At 46.9% G+C, this 12,248-nt stretch overlaps 2 protein-coding genes across 2 annotated transcripts; one reads left to right on the top strand and one right to left on the bottom strand.

The window, feature by feature from the left end:
- Positions 1-4,905: 4,905 nt before the first annotated feature.
- BP5553_02354 (uncharacterized protein) lies at positions 4,906-6,701 on the top strand (the record flags this gene model as incomplete). Its single annotated transcript, XM_032010977.1, has 2 exons — positions 4,906-4,997; positions 5,174-6,701. 2 exons carry the CDS (start codon positions 4,906-4,908, stop codon positions 6,699-6,701), a joined length of 1,620 nt encoding a protein of 539 aa, XP_031875031.1.
- A 1,809-nt stretch (positions 6,702-8,510) lies between these two features.
- On the bottom strand, positions 8,511-11,587 carry BP5553_02353 ((Trans)glycosidase; the record flags this gene model as incomplete). Its single annotated transcript, XM_032010976.1, has 2 exons — positions 8,511-11,013; positions 11,319-11,587. 2 exons carry the CDS (start codon positions 11,585-11,587, stop codon positions 8,511-8,513), a joined length of 2,772 nt encoding a protein of 923 aa, XP_031875030.1.
- Between the last annotated feature and the right edge of the window lie 661 nt (positions 11,588-12,248).

The following is a 12,248-nucleotide window of genomic DNA, read 5'->3' as shown; positions in this document are numbered from 1 at the left end:
AAACATCTGGCCTAGAGTGTCCGCGTTTATATTATCTCACTGTTCCTCATATATGATGTCTAAACTATCCTATTCGAGGGTACAAAGTTTGCCCTTGATTAGTTTTAGTATGCGCAGGTACACCTTCTAAGTAATTGTATAGTGCCAGTCAAGGCTTTGTATTAAACACCTTTACTTAACGGCATTGGTTAATTTGGCTGTTGTGATGTATTGGTTTTCAATGCAAATATAATTTTTTTAGGCGAAGGTGATGATCACCATGATGGGATGAAAAGCAGCTCTGGCCCCCTGTCCCAACGTTTTTACTTTGCCGGCATAGACGGCCATTGGGGCTTTGTTGCCACCACATATCGAAACTCCTAAGTCGTCCAGCCATATGAGCCCCTATAAATGAGGTTGTGTGGGCAGTTTGGCGTGTGAATTACAGCTGTATAGTCTATAAGTGTTTGTATTGCGCTGGCAAATGGTCCTTGTTAAACTACTTGTCTTAATTGGGTAAGCTACCTAGCCTCTAGTTTGATTGTAAGAGAATATAATCAAATGACTTTATTGAGGTAGGACAAGGGGTTCAACAAGGGCCATGTCATCAGCCGCGGTTGTCATGCTGGCCCTAACATAAAGGAGCAGAACAGCAGATTAGGAACATCGGCGCTACCGTCGTGACGAATGCGGTAGCAGCCCAACACGAGCCAAGTGTTTAGAGGGGGGGTAGCGTGCACAAGGGCGTCCCAGACGTCGACGACCGCATGGGGCCCGATATAGAGGCTACCTCACCTATCCAGGCCCGACTCTATTCCCACATTGCCTACCGAACTCACCGTTTAAATTGCCAAAATTCTGCCCTACAATCCCAGTAACGGCGACGATAGACTAATAATAGCTTCAATTGGGAGTTTACTATAGAGAGGGATACCTAGAACTTGGGGTTAAGGTCACCTTTCTAGACCCACTCTCTTCATAGTTCCCCCTTTTCTAATAATGACGATTCTGGTTCTATGATTTTAAATCAACAACGAAAGGCAACATCACAGTTCACCTCTCCGCCACTATACTAGACAGTGAGCGTCGGACACCTAAAGCTTCTTATTTAGGGATACCTTATGTTGTGCTCTGGCTCATTCATACCTAGCTATGGGGGGATCATGCGTCTAGGTATACATAGCAAAACTGATACAGCATAGCCCCCGGCATTTTGATTGAAAAGTGGAGGTCGATATGTGAGATTTCGGTTTTGGAGGTATGAACCTGCTATTTCTTTATGTTTGTTATCGCGGATATCGGAGTGGGGCACGAGTGTATCTGCTACCTAGTATAACAGGTTTAAATATATTTAGGCAGTCTTTATGGAATGAACTAACCAGACTGAAATTAAGGTGCTAGCTTTGGCGACTAGACTCTTCTGTCGATGACCCACCGCTGTAGGCTTTGTAGGGGGACCAACCCGCCAAGTCAAGGTGACAAATGGAGATGGGCATCATCTCCTTGCGCATCACCTTCCATAGTGCCCCCTCTTTAGATTCCCAACTCATCTCCCTTAGGGGCCCTGCATTAGCCCATCCCTTCTTAGCGTGTGCCCCAAGCAAGGTAGATCAGGCAAGGCCTTCCTCTAGGTACTCTGCAATAAAAAACTGCAACCCAAGAAGGGTTCTTAATCAAGTGGTGTAGAAGTAATCTTCCAGGCATTTCAATTACGGGGCGTCCAATCTCGGGTATTTGACTTGAATGATTCACCAATATTAGAAGTGTCCCTTTCATTCTCTATTACGAGGGCTCTGTGGAAGGAAGGTATGAATGAGATAATTGATAGAGAGGTGTCTGCCTCTAATAGGTAATATGAATGTAGAGAATATCGGGATAAATGATGCCCCACTGAACAACTTCGAATCATAGCGAGGGTGCTTTCAGGTTTCCTTCTGCATGGAAATCCATGTTTAATACCCAAATATAAGAATAGGTTAAAGAGAAGGCCATTTAGTGTGCTACGGAAAAGTCGGGAAGACGTTTAATGAGCATAAAGATAAACGGGGCATAGCATTCTCACATGCCCAGTTAAATTAAGCCGGGTGGAGTGGCTATAGATCAGACATCGAAATGGAGACCATCATTCTGCAGCATTGTTTCTAGACGAGAAGCCGCTTGCAGAAACTGTAAGAGCTATACTCATTCTAGTCTTGTGTGATAGTGATTGGTAAACAATATATCCAAACTTGCAAGCAGCCTCCCTGCACATATAAATGAGTATAAGGGCCAGGAGATGCGATTCAGGTGAATTAACTTTGAGTACTACCCCGATTGACTGATGTAATGGGAATAAAATGAATACAGTCATCCACATTCTGGCACTCCAGTAGCAACCATCGTTTCCAACATGTAAAACCTCCAGCCCTAGCATCCAGGACTCTCTCGGCCGTGAATCACGGCGCGAATTCCCTCCCAGACCTGTCCATAACTTATATATACACTTCTTTTGTAACAACTTGCTGTAATACTTACAGTATGAAACTGATGTTTTGTCGTACACGAAATACCGCCGCTAGAACAGATGATAGCAAATTTACGATAGCTTATCTAGGTACCTCTCTCGTTTGGCACGAGCAGGAAAACGATAAGAACACCGGGGGGTTGAACACATAATGTGTCGGAATGGCTTGGAGGGTTTGAAAAATGCGAGAGAATCGAACGTTGATAGTACTGTGCCGTGTGAATCGAAGCTATTACGGCCGTGGTGAGCATGGGTTATATTTTGACTCTGCTGGTGTATAGTAATAGTGCATGGGACTCCCTAATTGTACGGTGGTATGAACAGATTCAATGTGACAATTCAGCCATATTGGTCCGTAGCTGTATAGCTATATTGACTCACATAAATTGGCCTCGTCATTGGCCATGAAACCCCTCCCTGACATTTTACAGCTGGTGCAAACATCAAAAATCCTACGGGTTTCGTCGTTTCGTCGATGCTGAGGAACGAAAAGGAGATCTAGTAAGTTCATGTATGGGGTTGATCCCAGGTGGGTATGGTAGAGAAAGGGATGGGTCGAACCCTGTGGCACCACTTCCTCGAGGATGGGTTAAGTGTGTGAAAAGTACGAGAGGATAAAGCATATCGGTATCGTTAAGGCAGAAACCTGGCAATAAATCCGTCTCAAAATAGAATGTATTTGCAATCCTTCCAATTGGATAGGTCGGCACTAACCCAACACCCTAGCTGCAGTGAGACATGGAGAGAAAAGCTAGATAAGAATCCTACTTGGTACCTAAGCCACCCTGAGAATTCTCAGCCAAAATCACGCCAAGGCCCATTTTGGGTTGAATAATGTTGGCCGGGCATACTTGATGTAAGGTTGATGGCATCAACCTCGAGAACAGAAACATGCAACACATGGAAGACAGCCTCCCTCACCTTCGTACCCGCATTATAGCAACATTGGCCTTGCAGGAATATTATCCCTGAGACAAGTAGAGGTAAATATGACTTACTTATCGCTGTACAACCTGGGACATGCAGCACATGCTTCACAAATACCGAAAACGTCACAGGCAAGACTCTTTTATAGCAACGGGATGGCCAACACATCAGATAGCAACTGAATGGAGATGTACAAATATTGAATTTAATTCCGAGGGGAGTCAAGAAGGCAATGAGATTAAAATTGGCTTTGCAATTCCGGACCCCCGAGATGCTTCGCCGGAATCAGTGTCCGACACGTGAAAGGAGAGTGATACAAAACCTATGCTATAATCCTCACAGCCTCATAATCCCATTAGAAGATTGACGTCAATGTGAGGACACGAAGCTTAAGCTTCTGTAGGAAGAAAATGGAGCGATCACCGCCACACTGTAGGATCCCTTATAGTTAACTCCGATAGAACGGACCACTCCGAGGCCCGATGCTCACCGGTGGGATTCTTTATATAGCAACCAGCTTCATCCTGGGGTGGTGATTATCGGAAGTCTAGGCGACAAACAGTTGGCGAAGCAATGGCTGCAGCGATCTCACAGGGTGGAGTAGAGCGACTTTCCGGGGAACAGGATATATGAGCCGAGCCATCTAACTGCTGCATAAACAACGTTACCCCCAAGTGAGAAAGTACCGACATATGCCGGCCAATATTCGGGACAAGTGTTCTCGCCGCATCCCGGGAACCATGAGGCCAAGCAACGTGGCGGGGTGTGGGGATGACCTTTGCTTGATACAAATAGCTCAAACGGATTCTTGATGTAAAAAGAGAGCGACGGATGCCCCCCCCGAAAACATTTCCAGAGGAATATCCTGGCCAAGTCCAGGGCGCAGCTCCAGGACGCATCCTTGCATAAGGCAACTTTCGAGAATGGTATTCCCACGAGGCTGACTCTGTCAGACGGAGCCTTGCGACCTCGTTAGGGAGGGAGCGATGAAAGCTAGCGATCCACCGAATGAGGCACAGGCAGGCTAACAGTGCCAGGTCATGTCAGATGTGTACCGAAATGTTTCGCGTTAAAAAAAATAGCCTCGCATATACCACAACAGCCACCTGGATTCCGCCTAGTTAAAGATAAGAATTGGTAATTGTGTTGGACCTCGTTCATTTTTCGATGGACTTCGTTATTTTGGTGTCTTACATCAGCAAGTAACTGGCGTATGGTACAGCCTTATGAGGAGGCGAAGAACCCTTGCCCCTTAAGCTTTGATATGGTTGGCTGTGCGACATCCACAGCCAGTGGTATATCCCTTAGCAGGCTTCGGCTCATCCTTCTGCAACGGATGCTAAGAGATGTATATTAAGAGGATCCATTTCAGCGTTAGATTGTAGATATTTTGTTTCATACTCATGATAAATCCATTGAATATTAGCCATGCGGTTGTGGACTCAGTGTTCCCGTCTGCTCTGATCCGATATCAAGTTGAAGAAAGGCGTAGAACGATGAGCGATACTGGCTCCACGGGCGAGATGTCGCAGGCGAAGAAGCCACGAGCGAGCCGGCCAAAGGTTAAAACTGGCTGTGTGACTTGCAAGTATGTATGATATCTCTTTGATGTCATGTTCGGGTATCGTGGGTCGAGGAGAAGCGATATATGAAAACTCACTGTTTTTGGTGTTTCTCCAGCTCAGGGAGCAGGTTGCTGAAGAAAACCACCTGATTCGGATGGACATCTCAAGAAGTTCATCGGCTAACTGCTTCCACCTCTAGGGCTCGTCGGGTAAAATGCGACGAGGCAAAGCCTCATTGTTTGAGATGCTCAAATTTCGGTCGGATATGTGGCGGATATCCCTCGAACGAAGATAATCCTCGTCCCAAAGCACCCAGTCTACAAGTACCTAGAAGGCTGTTGTCCAAGGCTATGCAAGGATCACCATCACCTTCCAGGACTCCTTCGCCTGCCCCTAGGCCCGCCCCTACGGTTCGTCAATTAGGTCTCCCGGTTGGTGTTGTGTTCCAGGATGAGAGAGAGCACCAATACTTTCTCCATTTTAGAGACGAGACGGCAATCGAAATTTCTACCGGATTTGATCCAAGCTTGTGGAACGTCCTCGTCCTAAAGGCCTGCGACATTCCTGCCATACGGCAGTTAGTAGTGGCAACTGCGGCGTTGAGTCTAGCCATGACAAAATCAGAACTAGGCGCCCGAGATATCGATACTAGTGCGCATCATCAGTATGCATTGCAAAAATATGGCGAGGCTTTGAAAGGGATAAGAGAGATGGTGGCTAACGGTCAGGATTCTATCAGAATAGCCCTTATTAGCGCTCTGCTCATATTTTGCTTCGAGACTCTCCATGGTGATCTCGACAGGGCGATCGACCATGTACGGAGTGCTGTGGAAATGATAGTTAAGGAAATATCCAGCACCCCTCAATCCTTCTACTTCACACGTACCAATACCCTTGGGGCTAGGGGAAGCTCAGCGATTGATGATGAGCTGCTCACAGCTTTCATGCGCCTGGACCGTCCATCCCTCACATGTTTGAGCAAGAACGAAACGCGAATGCCCGAGCCAAACCGAATATTCAGCAGTTTGTTTTCTCAGGAACACCTTGAGATCCCTGGAGGATTTGAAACTACGACTGAAGCAAGGGCTTACCTCGAAGATATCAAATGGCGGATAATGCCGTCTGGCCAGCCCCCCGAATCTATTAAAGACTTATGGAACATGGAGTCTAACGATAGCCCCAATCTCGATTTGGTCACCCTACCTGCTCAATTAAGAGCGTGGTACAAGTCTTTCGGCGTCGAGAATTCAAAGAATACAAGCCTGGAGCTGGCACACTGGCATGACGCATTCTCGTCTATCTTGAATTATTCCATGACTCCCGCTGGGGACTCTCTCTTTGTAGCGGCAGTTATGCTTCATATCCAAGCACTATCTACCGATCTACTCGCCAACGGATTCGCATCATCAAACTCAGCTCCAGTTGGTTCGTCTGCTGGAGACTTGCATAGCTTTCCAACGGTACACGCAATTCTATCGCTCTCCCGACGCCTTGTAGCCCACCCCAAATTCCTACGAGCTTTCGTATTCGATGTTGGCATCGTACCCTCACTTGTCAATATATGTATGCTTTGCCCCGACCAGGAGTTGAAACTAGAAGCAATTGATGTTCTGAAGTCTATGGTGCCTAGAAGAGAGGGGTGGTGGGACAGTAGAGTTGCTGTCGAAGCAGGGGAACGATGGTTGCAACAAGGAGATGAGCAAGTAGATTTTGAAATGGTCGGCTAAAGCATCCTTGAGGCCGCCTCATTACTATAGGGAATAGGAACGGCGTTAAACGCATAAAAAGGGAGTTGGTATTGTTTTGGCACTGGGAAAGCATTTGGATGGCATTTTAAGCACTGGAAAGATTAGGAAAGCAAGAAAAGTTACGGTGGAAGTGAACAGGGGTAACTGCAAAGGAAATCGAACGGGAATTGAAAGTCTTAAATTCATCGTAAGAGTGGACCGATCACTCCCTTCCCTATGAATCAGCAGTCTGCTGGCATGGCAGCCGAGACGCCAAGCCGAAATATGGTGGACATTCTAAATGGTGGCTAAGAATCTGACGGACATCTCGTCGCAGAGGGATCCTGTAGCTTATGTGAATATGTAGTGCCTATGCATTGCGAGTCCTCTAAGACATTTCCGCGTGAACCATCCGCTCATCTTCCTTCTTTGGACGGTCCCTTACCTAGGTATGTTATTTCCACCTTCTGGAACAATTGCCTAGGCAGATCTCAACACTAATTTTCTGTGAAATGCCCACATTTTCCCGATATCTGTGCTTTGTTTATAGCTATACAGGCTCGAGTGGGCCGCTCACCACCGACCTCATTCCAAAGTCAAAGACAGCCAAGCATAATCTCCTATCTCCATGTTTCGATGTCCATTGCTGCTCTCTCCCTGGGATAATCTCAATAGTTTGTGCCCTTGCGATATGTGGTCGGGGTCCTGATGATTGAAGCACTGAAGGCCAAATCGAAGAATATGGAGCTGTAGTTCTACATCCCCCACAAGGTGCCATCAATCACTCGCTATATTTTAACTGTACCGCAATCGACTTGCTGGATAGTGTAGGGAGCCGTTCGGATCTTTTGGTGTATTTTTTGCACCCGCTATCAGGATTTGCGGCAGTCGCATTCGTGCATTAGAGATTGGACCGGCAATAGCCTAGTCGGGGGAGGTTCTTAAGACTCCTGGATGAGGTAAACCGTGCTATTTTAGAAGTTGGCGTTTGGAGGAGAGAGCTGGCGCTTTTGGCTGAAAGAAATTATGTTTGTGGCTCGTTCCCGCTTGGCATTCGGACGCCTTCCTCCGTTCCTAGCCCCCATGATCGAGTGCCGTGGATGACCCAACAGGAGATCACCTACCCACGGTTACAGCCATTGTAATAAGGCTTAACTACCGGCGCAAGATACCGATGCTTTTGCCACTGGTGTTCTTGGCGATGAAAGGCGCAAGATCTGGTCATACAGATATTATATGGTCGTAATTGACCGCGCCTACCAAGACACCGCTGCAGTCTATGTCCTCGATATCCACCTACCGCTCTAGTATCACCGGTGGGTAGTATGTATTTTCCCGATAAAGATACGAAGTACAGTCACCTTGCCCATGATGTAAACCATCCACAGCCCGTTACATAAAGCTGGGCTTTGGACCTCACCTCTTATTTTCCTTTCTGTCCTGTTATTGCGCTGCCATAGACTCCGAAGACAGGTATTCAGATATTCTATAACCACAGCTACGGACTTGGGCTTCTCTAATATCCTCTGGTACGTGAGAATAGAAAATTGCACAAATGGAGGTAACATCTAATGGACCTAAAACATTAAAATTGTTATATTTGCTGGCACTAGATAGTAGTGGTGCAATACTGGAGCTACCTGTCCTACCCTACCTAGGTACCAGGTCGGCAGCCTAACGATTAATCTACTTGTAAGAATGAGAAGCAGAACTAGGCGAAATATAATCCAAACGGCCTAGCGCAAATCAAGGTGTTCTCTGGTCTGTTATTGCTAGCGGATGCCGAATTATGGCGCAGAATGGTGGGAATCACGACAAAGTATTATTCCACAGGCTCCTCACTGTCACCCCCTTGACCCACTTCCCACCAATGCTATCATCCTTCACCGTAACACCGATTTCTCTCTTCCCATCACTAGGAACCAACCAGAATGCATTCTCGTCAAAATTTGCCAAAGTCCCGGCAGGAATATCGAGCCATACCCACGCGGCCACCGCTTTCGCAGCTTCAACTGTGAAATTCCCCGTTGTGCTATTATAATTTAGTATCAAACCGGGATCCTGAAGGTTTACTTGACCGAGACTTAGATCGTGGAAATAGTATTCATGCTTGAAGATTTTGACTTCGTTACTGTTCGGAAGCGAGCCAGTAGCGGTTATGTTCATTTTGAGGACAGCGTCCTTCAGGCTTAATGGCAATGCATTCGTGTTGGTTTGAAGCACCTGAGTAGTATTCAGAGCGCCAACGGTAAATGGCACAGTTGTAGGAGCAGCAAGAATAGTACCATTATAGCTATACCAAGTTAAAGTTGCGGAACCGGATGCAGTAGACCATAAATCAGAGGTCACATATGCCGTCAGATCACCAGTGGTGTAATTCCAATAACTAGCGATGATGACCGGTTGGTAGATGTCTTTGGCAACGTAGTGGAGCACTTTCCATCGCCCGTCGTATTCAACGCCCGCCCAAGTGGGAGCTTGCCAAATGTCTTCCAGTTGCCAGTAAAGTGAACCCAGTTGCCTTTCAGGGAACCCAGATCCCCGACGATAATAGGAAATTTGGCTGCGATAGAAATCGGCCTGGAATATCTGGGTTGTATGGCACCATGCTGAAAAGTTGGCGACCGAATCGGCGATGTTGGGAACAGGGTAATATAGCTCTGCTGCGATAGTCATTTCTCCCATGCCGAGGGAGCTGTTGTGGAAGTTATCAGTAAACGGTCCACCGGCCGGGTAATGATGATTGCGAAGTATGATGGTGGAACTGTTGAAATTCAAGTCTTCTGGGAGGACGGCTTGCTGCCAGGTCTGAAGACTTGGCATAGACTGGAATCCAAACTCGTTTGCAAACCGCCCAACAGGGTAGCTTGAGAGGTTGAAAGCTACATCCGAATGGTAATTGTAATGATCCGTATCTCCGTATATTGACCCCGCAGTCACATTATCGTACCTCTGGATTATCGGAATTGGCGACGAGAAATTCAATTCGAGGTACCCATTGGTGGTACTGCTGGGAATGTAGGAGATCGACTTTGAGTTTTGGAAAACAGCTGGGGCAAGGACACCAAGGAATAGCTGCTCGTATTCCTTCCTCCATTGCCCATTTCCTGGATCAGCCCCCTCGGCTATTGGAAGCTCTAAGTTTTCTAATTCATTGCCTCCGGCCCAAAGGGCCAGAGAAGGATGGTGGTTCACCCTCCGAACGTTATATTCCGCTTCTTCCCGACAATTGTCTAGAAACTCTGGATTCACAGGGTATAACGCATCGCCAAACTCAAACTCGCTCCACAAAAGGATTCCCAGTTCGTCAGCGAGATCATATAGAAAGTCTGGAGAATAGGCACCGCTGGCCCAGACCCGGAGCATGTTCTGATTACCATCAACCACGGATTGGAAAAGTTGCTTCATCTTTGCTAGAGTTACCCTCGGCCAGAAAGCGTCTGGTGGAATGAAATTAGATCCTTTGGCATAGAACTCATGGCCGTTGATCTCGAAATGCCAATTATTGCCAGGTGCTATTCCTTGAGATAGTTGTGGTGTGGAGATCGGCGTCATGTTCAATACAATAGTCCTGAAGCCACTTCTCTTGGTCACGGAAGCTAATGTCTTGCCTCCATCCACGAGACTGATCTTGAAGTAATAAAGATTCTGAGGTCCAAGCCCAGCTGGCCACCAAAGTTGACAGGCTTCTCCCTCCACGGTTATGCTCCCACCCACAGAGGTGCTAGTAGTTGAAATATTCTGCAAATCCCCACTTGTTATCGTATTATTGCTCATATCCATGATCTCAATGGCTAAAGTAGCTGTGCTCGAGATTGCTCCGAGAATGTCAAGACTGGCGTTCAGAATCCAAGGCGCCGCTTGGTCTGGTGGTAGGTTGTTCAGCTGGCCTTGACGATAGATATCTAGCAGTGAGTTTCGGATGTATATGCCTGCTGAAGGGAGCTGAATGGCATAGGCTGGTTTCCAAATACCAGCAGGAGCAAATGCGGGACCCCAGTCCCATCCGAAGTCGCTCTGTCCTTTTCTTACGAACTGCCGATTTGGGAACTCGAATAACCCTTCGACCCAGTCTGGCCAAGTTTCCTGTCCAGGTTCATTTGCAATATCTGCGGTGATGTTCACTGCAGAGCCAAAGTTTATACTCAAATTTGGTGGTCCAGAGCAACTACCTAGCACGCTCGAAACGTCAAAATAATACTGGCGGAACTGATTGTTGGTCGAAGCGACATATTCGCCACACAGTTCTATCGAAGTGAATGTATCTAGTCCATCAAAGAGCAGCCATGTCGATAAGTTGGTTGAAGTGTCCCTGGAGCCTATCAGTTCCTGGGTGCATCTCGAATCACTGGTTCAGTATTCCACCTCCAGTTCATCGAATTAAAAGAAACCACGCCAATGGGAACTAGGTATATGCCAAGCCACTTGAGATGAGAGAAACGATGAGGAAGTCCATACAAACTTTTGGGACATCAATGAGATATTTCTGTGGTATGCGAATAATATAAAGCACGAAATTTTCCTAGCACTTATCAAGCTGGTGGGCGCTCCTCCCAAGGAGCCTCTTGGTCCACTAAAGGTACAAAATATCGCTAGAAACAAATATATTCCACTCACAGTCCATCCAATTTGGCGTTATAAGTCCAGTTTGTCAAAGTCACCCATCTTAACTCAAAATCGCCTAGTCCAAAGTATGGATCTGGAATAATTCCTTCACGGTATAGATCTAGATGGACCTGCGATGGCACCCTGCCCGGCACAGAGATGTTGTACACCGGACTTGAAAGCGTCCATTCCAGGGTGCTGAGATCGATGGCGCGCTTTGCTGCAGCTGCAGTGCAGAAAATTGCTATCGTAGCGGTCTGGAGCTGATGCAAAGGCCTCATTGTATTCGAGAAAAAGGAAGTCCGAGAGTGTAGGAAGTGAAGCTATCGTCACTTGATCTTGGTGGCTAAAGAATATATATACGCCATGGGTTTGTTTGACAGTGCATCAATTGACCACTGCCGTATGCAGGCCATTTCATCCACGGACTACGTAGATGCGGGATGAGGGGAATGAGGGGAATCTAATATCAAACGCCCCGGTGCGCATGATGTCACGCTTTCCTGGAGTCCGATGGTACGTTACGCTGAAGCTATCTGGACTTGCACTTGTCCGAGTGTTCATTCTTTACGTACGGAGGGATTCGCAAGAAGATCGACGACGAACCTGCCTGCGTAACCGACGCCGAGTTAGTTAACAAGTCCCTACTGCACCTGGGTACCTAATACGTGCTACATGATGGGCCAGGGAGAATGAGTTTGTAAGCCTCATCAATTTTGTAAACAAGGGATCCGTTCACCATGATAGAGACCCAAAGAGCGTTTTCGCTGTATACTAGGCAACTACTAAGGTAAGCTATGGTGGATCGAGTAGGATAGAGCGAGGCTTACTCCATATCAACTCTATATGCCTACTAAATGCTACAAGCAAGCTGGTTCCTGTTAACAGATTATAAATCAACTATCGCTCTGATCACCATCCCTACCGTATCACTAAAACAGC

This window comes from Venustampulla echinocandica (genome assembly GCF_003357145.1).
Source record: "Venustampulla echinocandica strain BP 5553 chromosome Unknown scaffold_0, whole genome shotgun sequence".
Taxonomy (NCBI): Eukaryota; Fungi; Ascomycota; class Leotiomycetes; order Helotiales; family Pleuroascaceae; genus Venustampulla; species Venustampulla echinocandica.
This window is presented reverse-complemented; position numbering and strand designations above follow the sequence as displayed.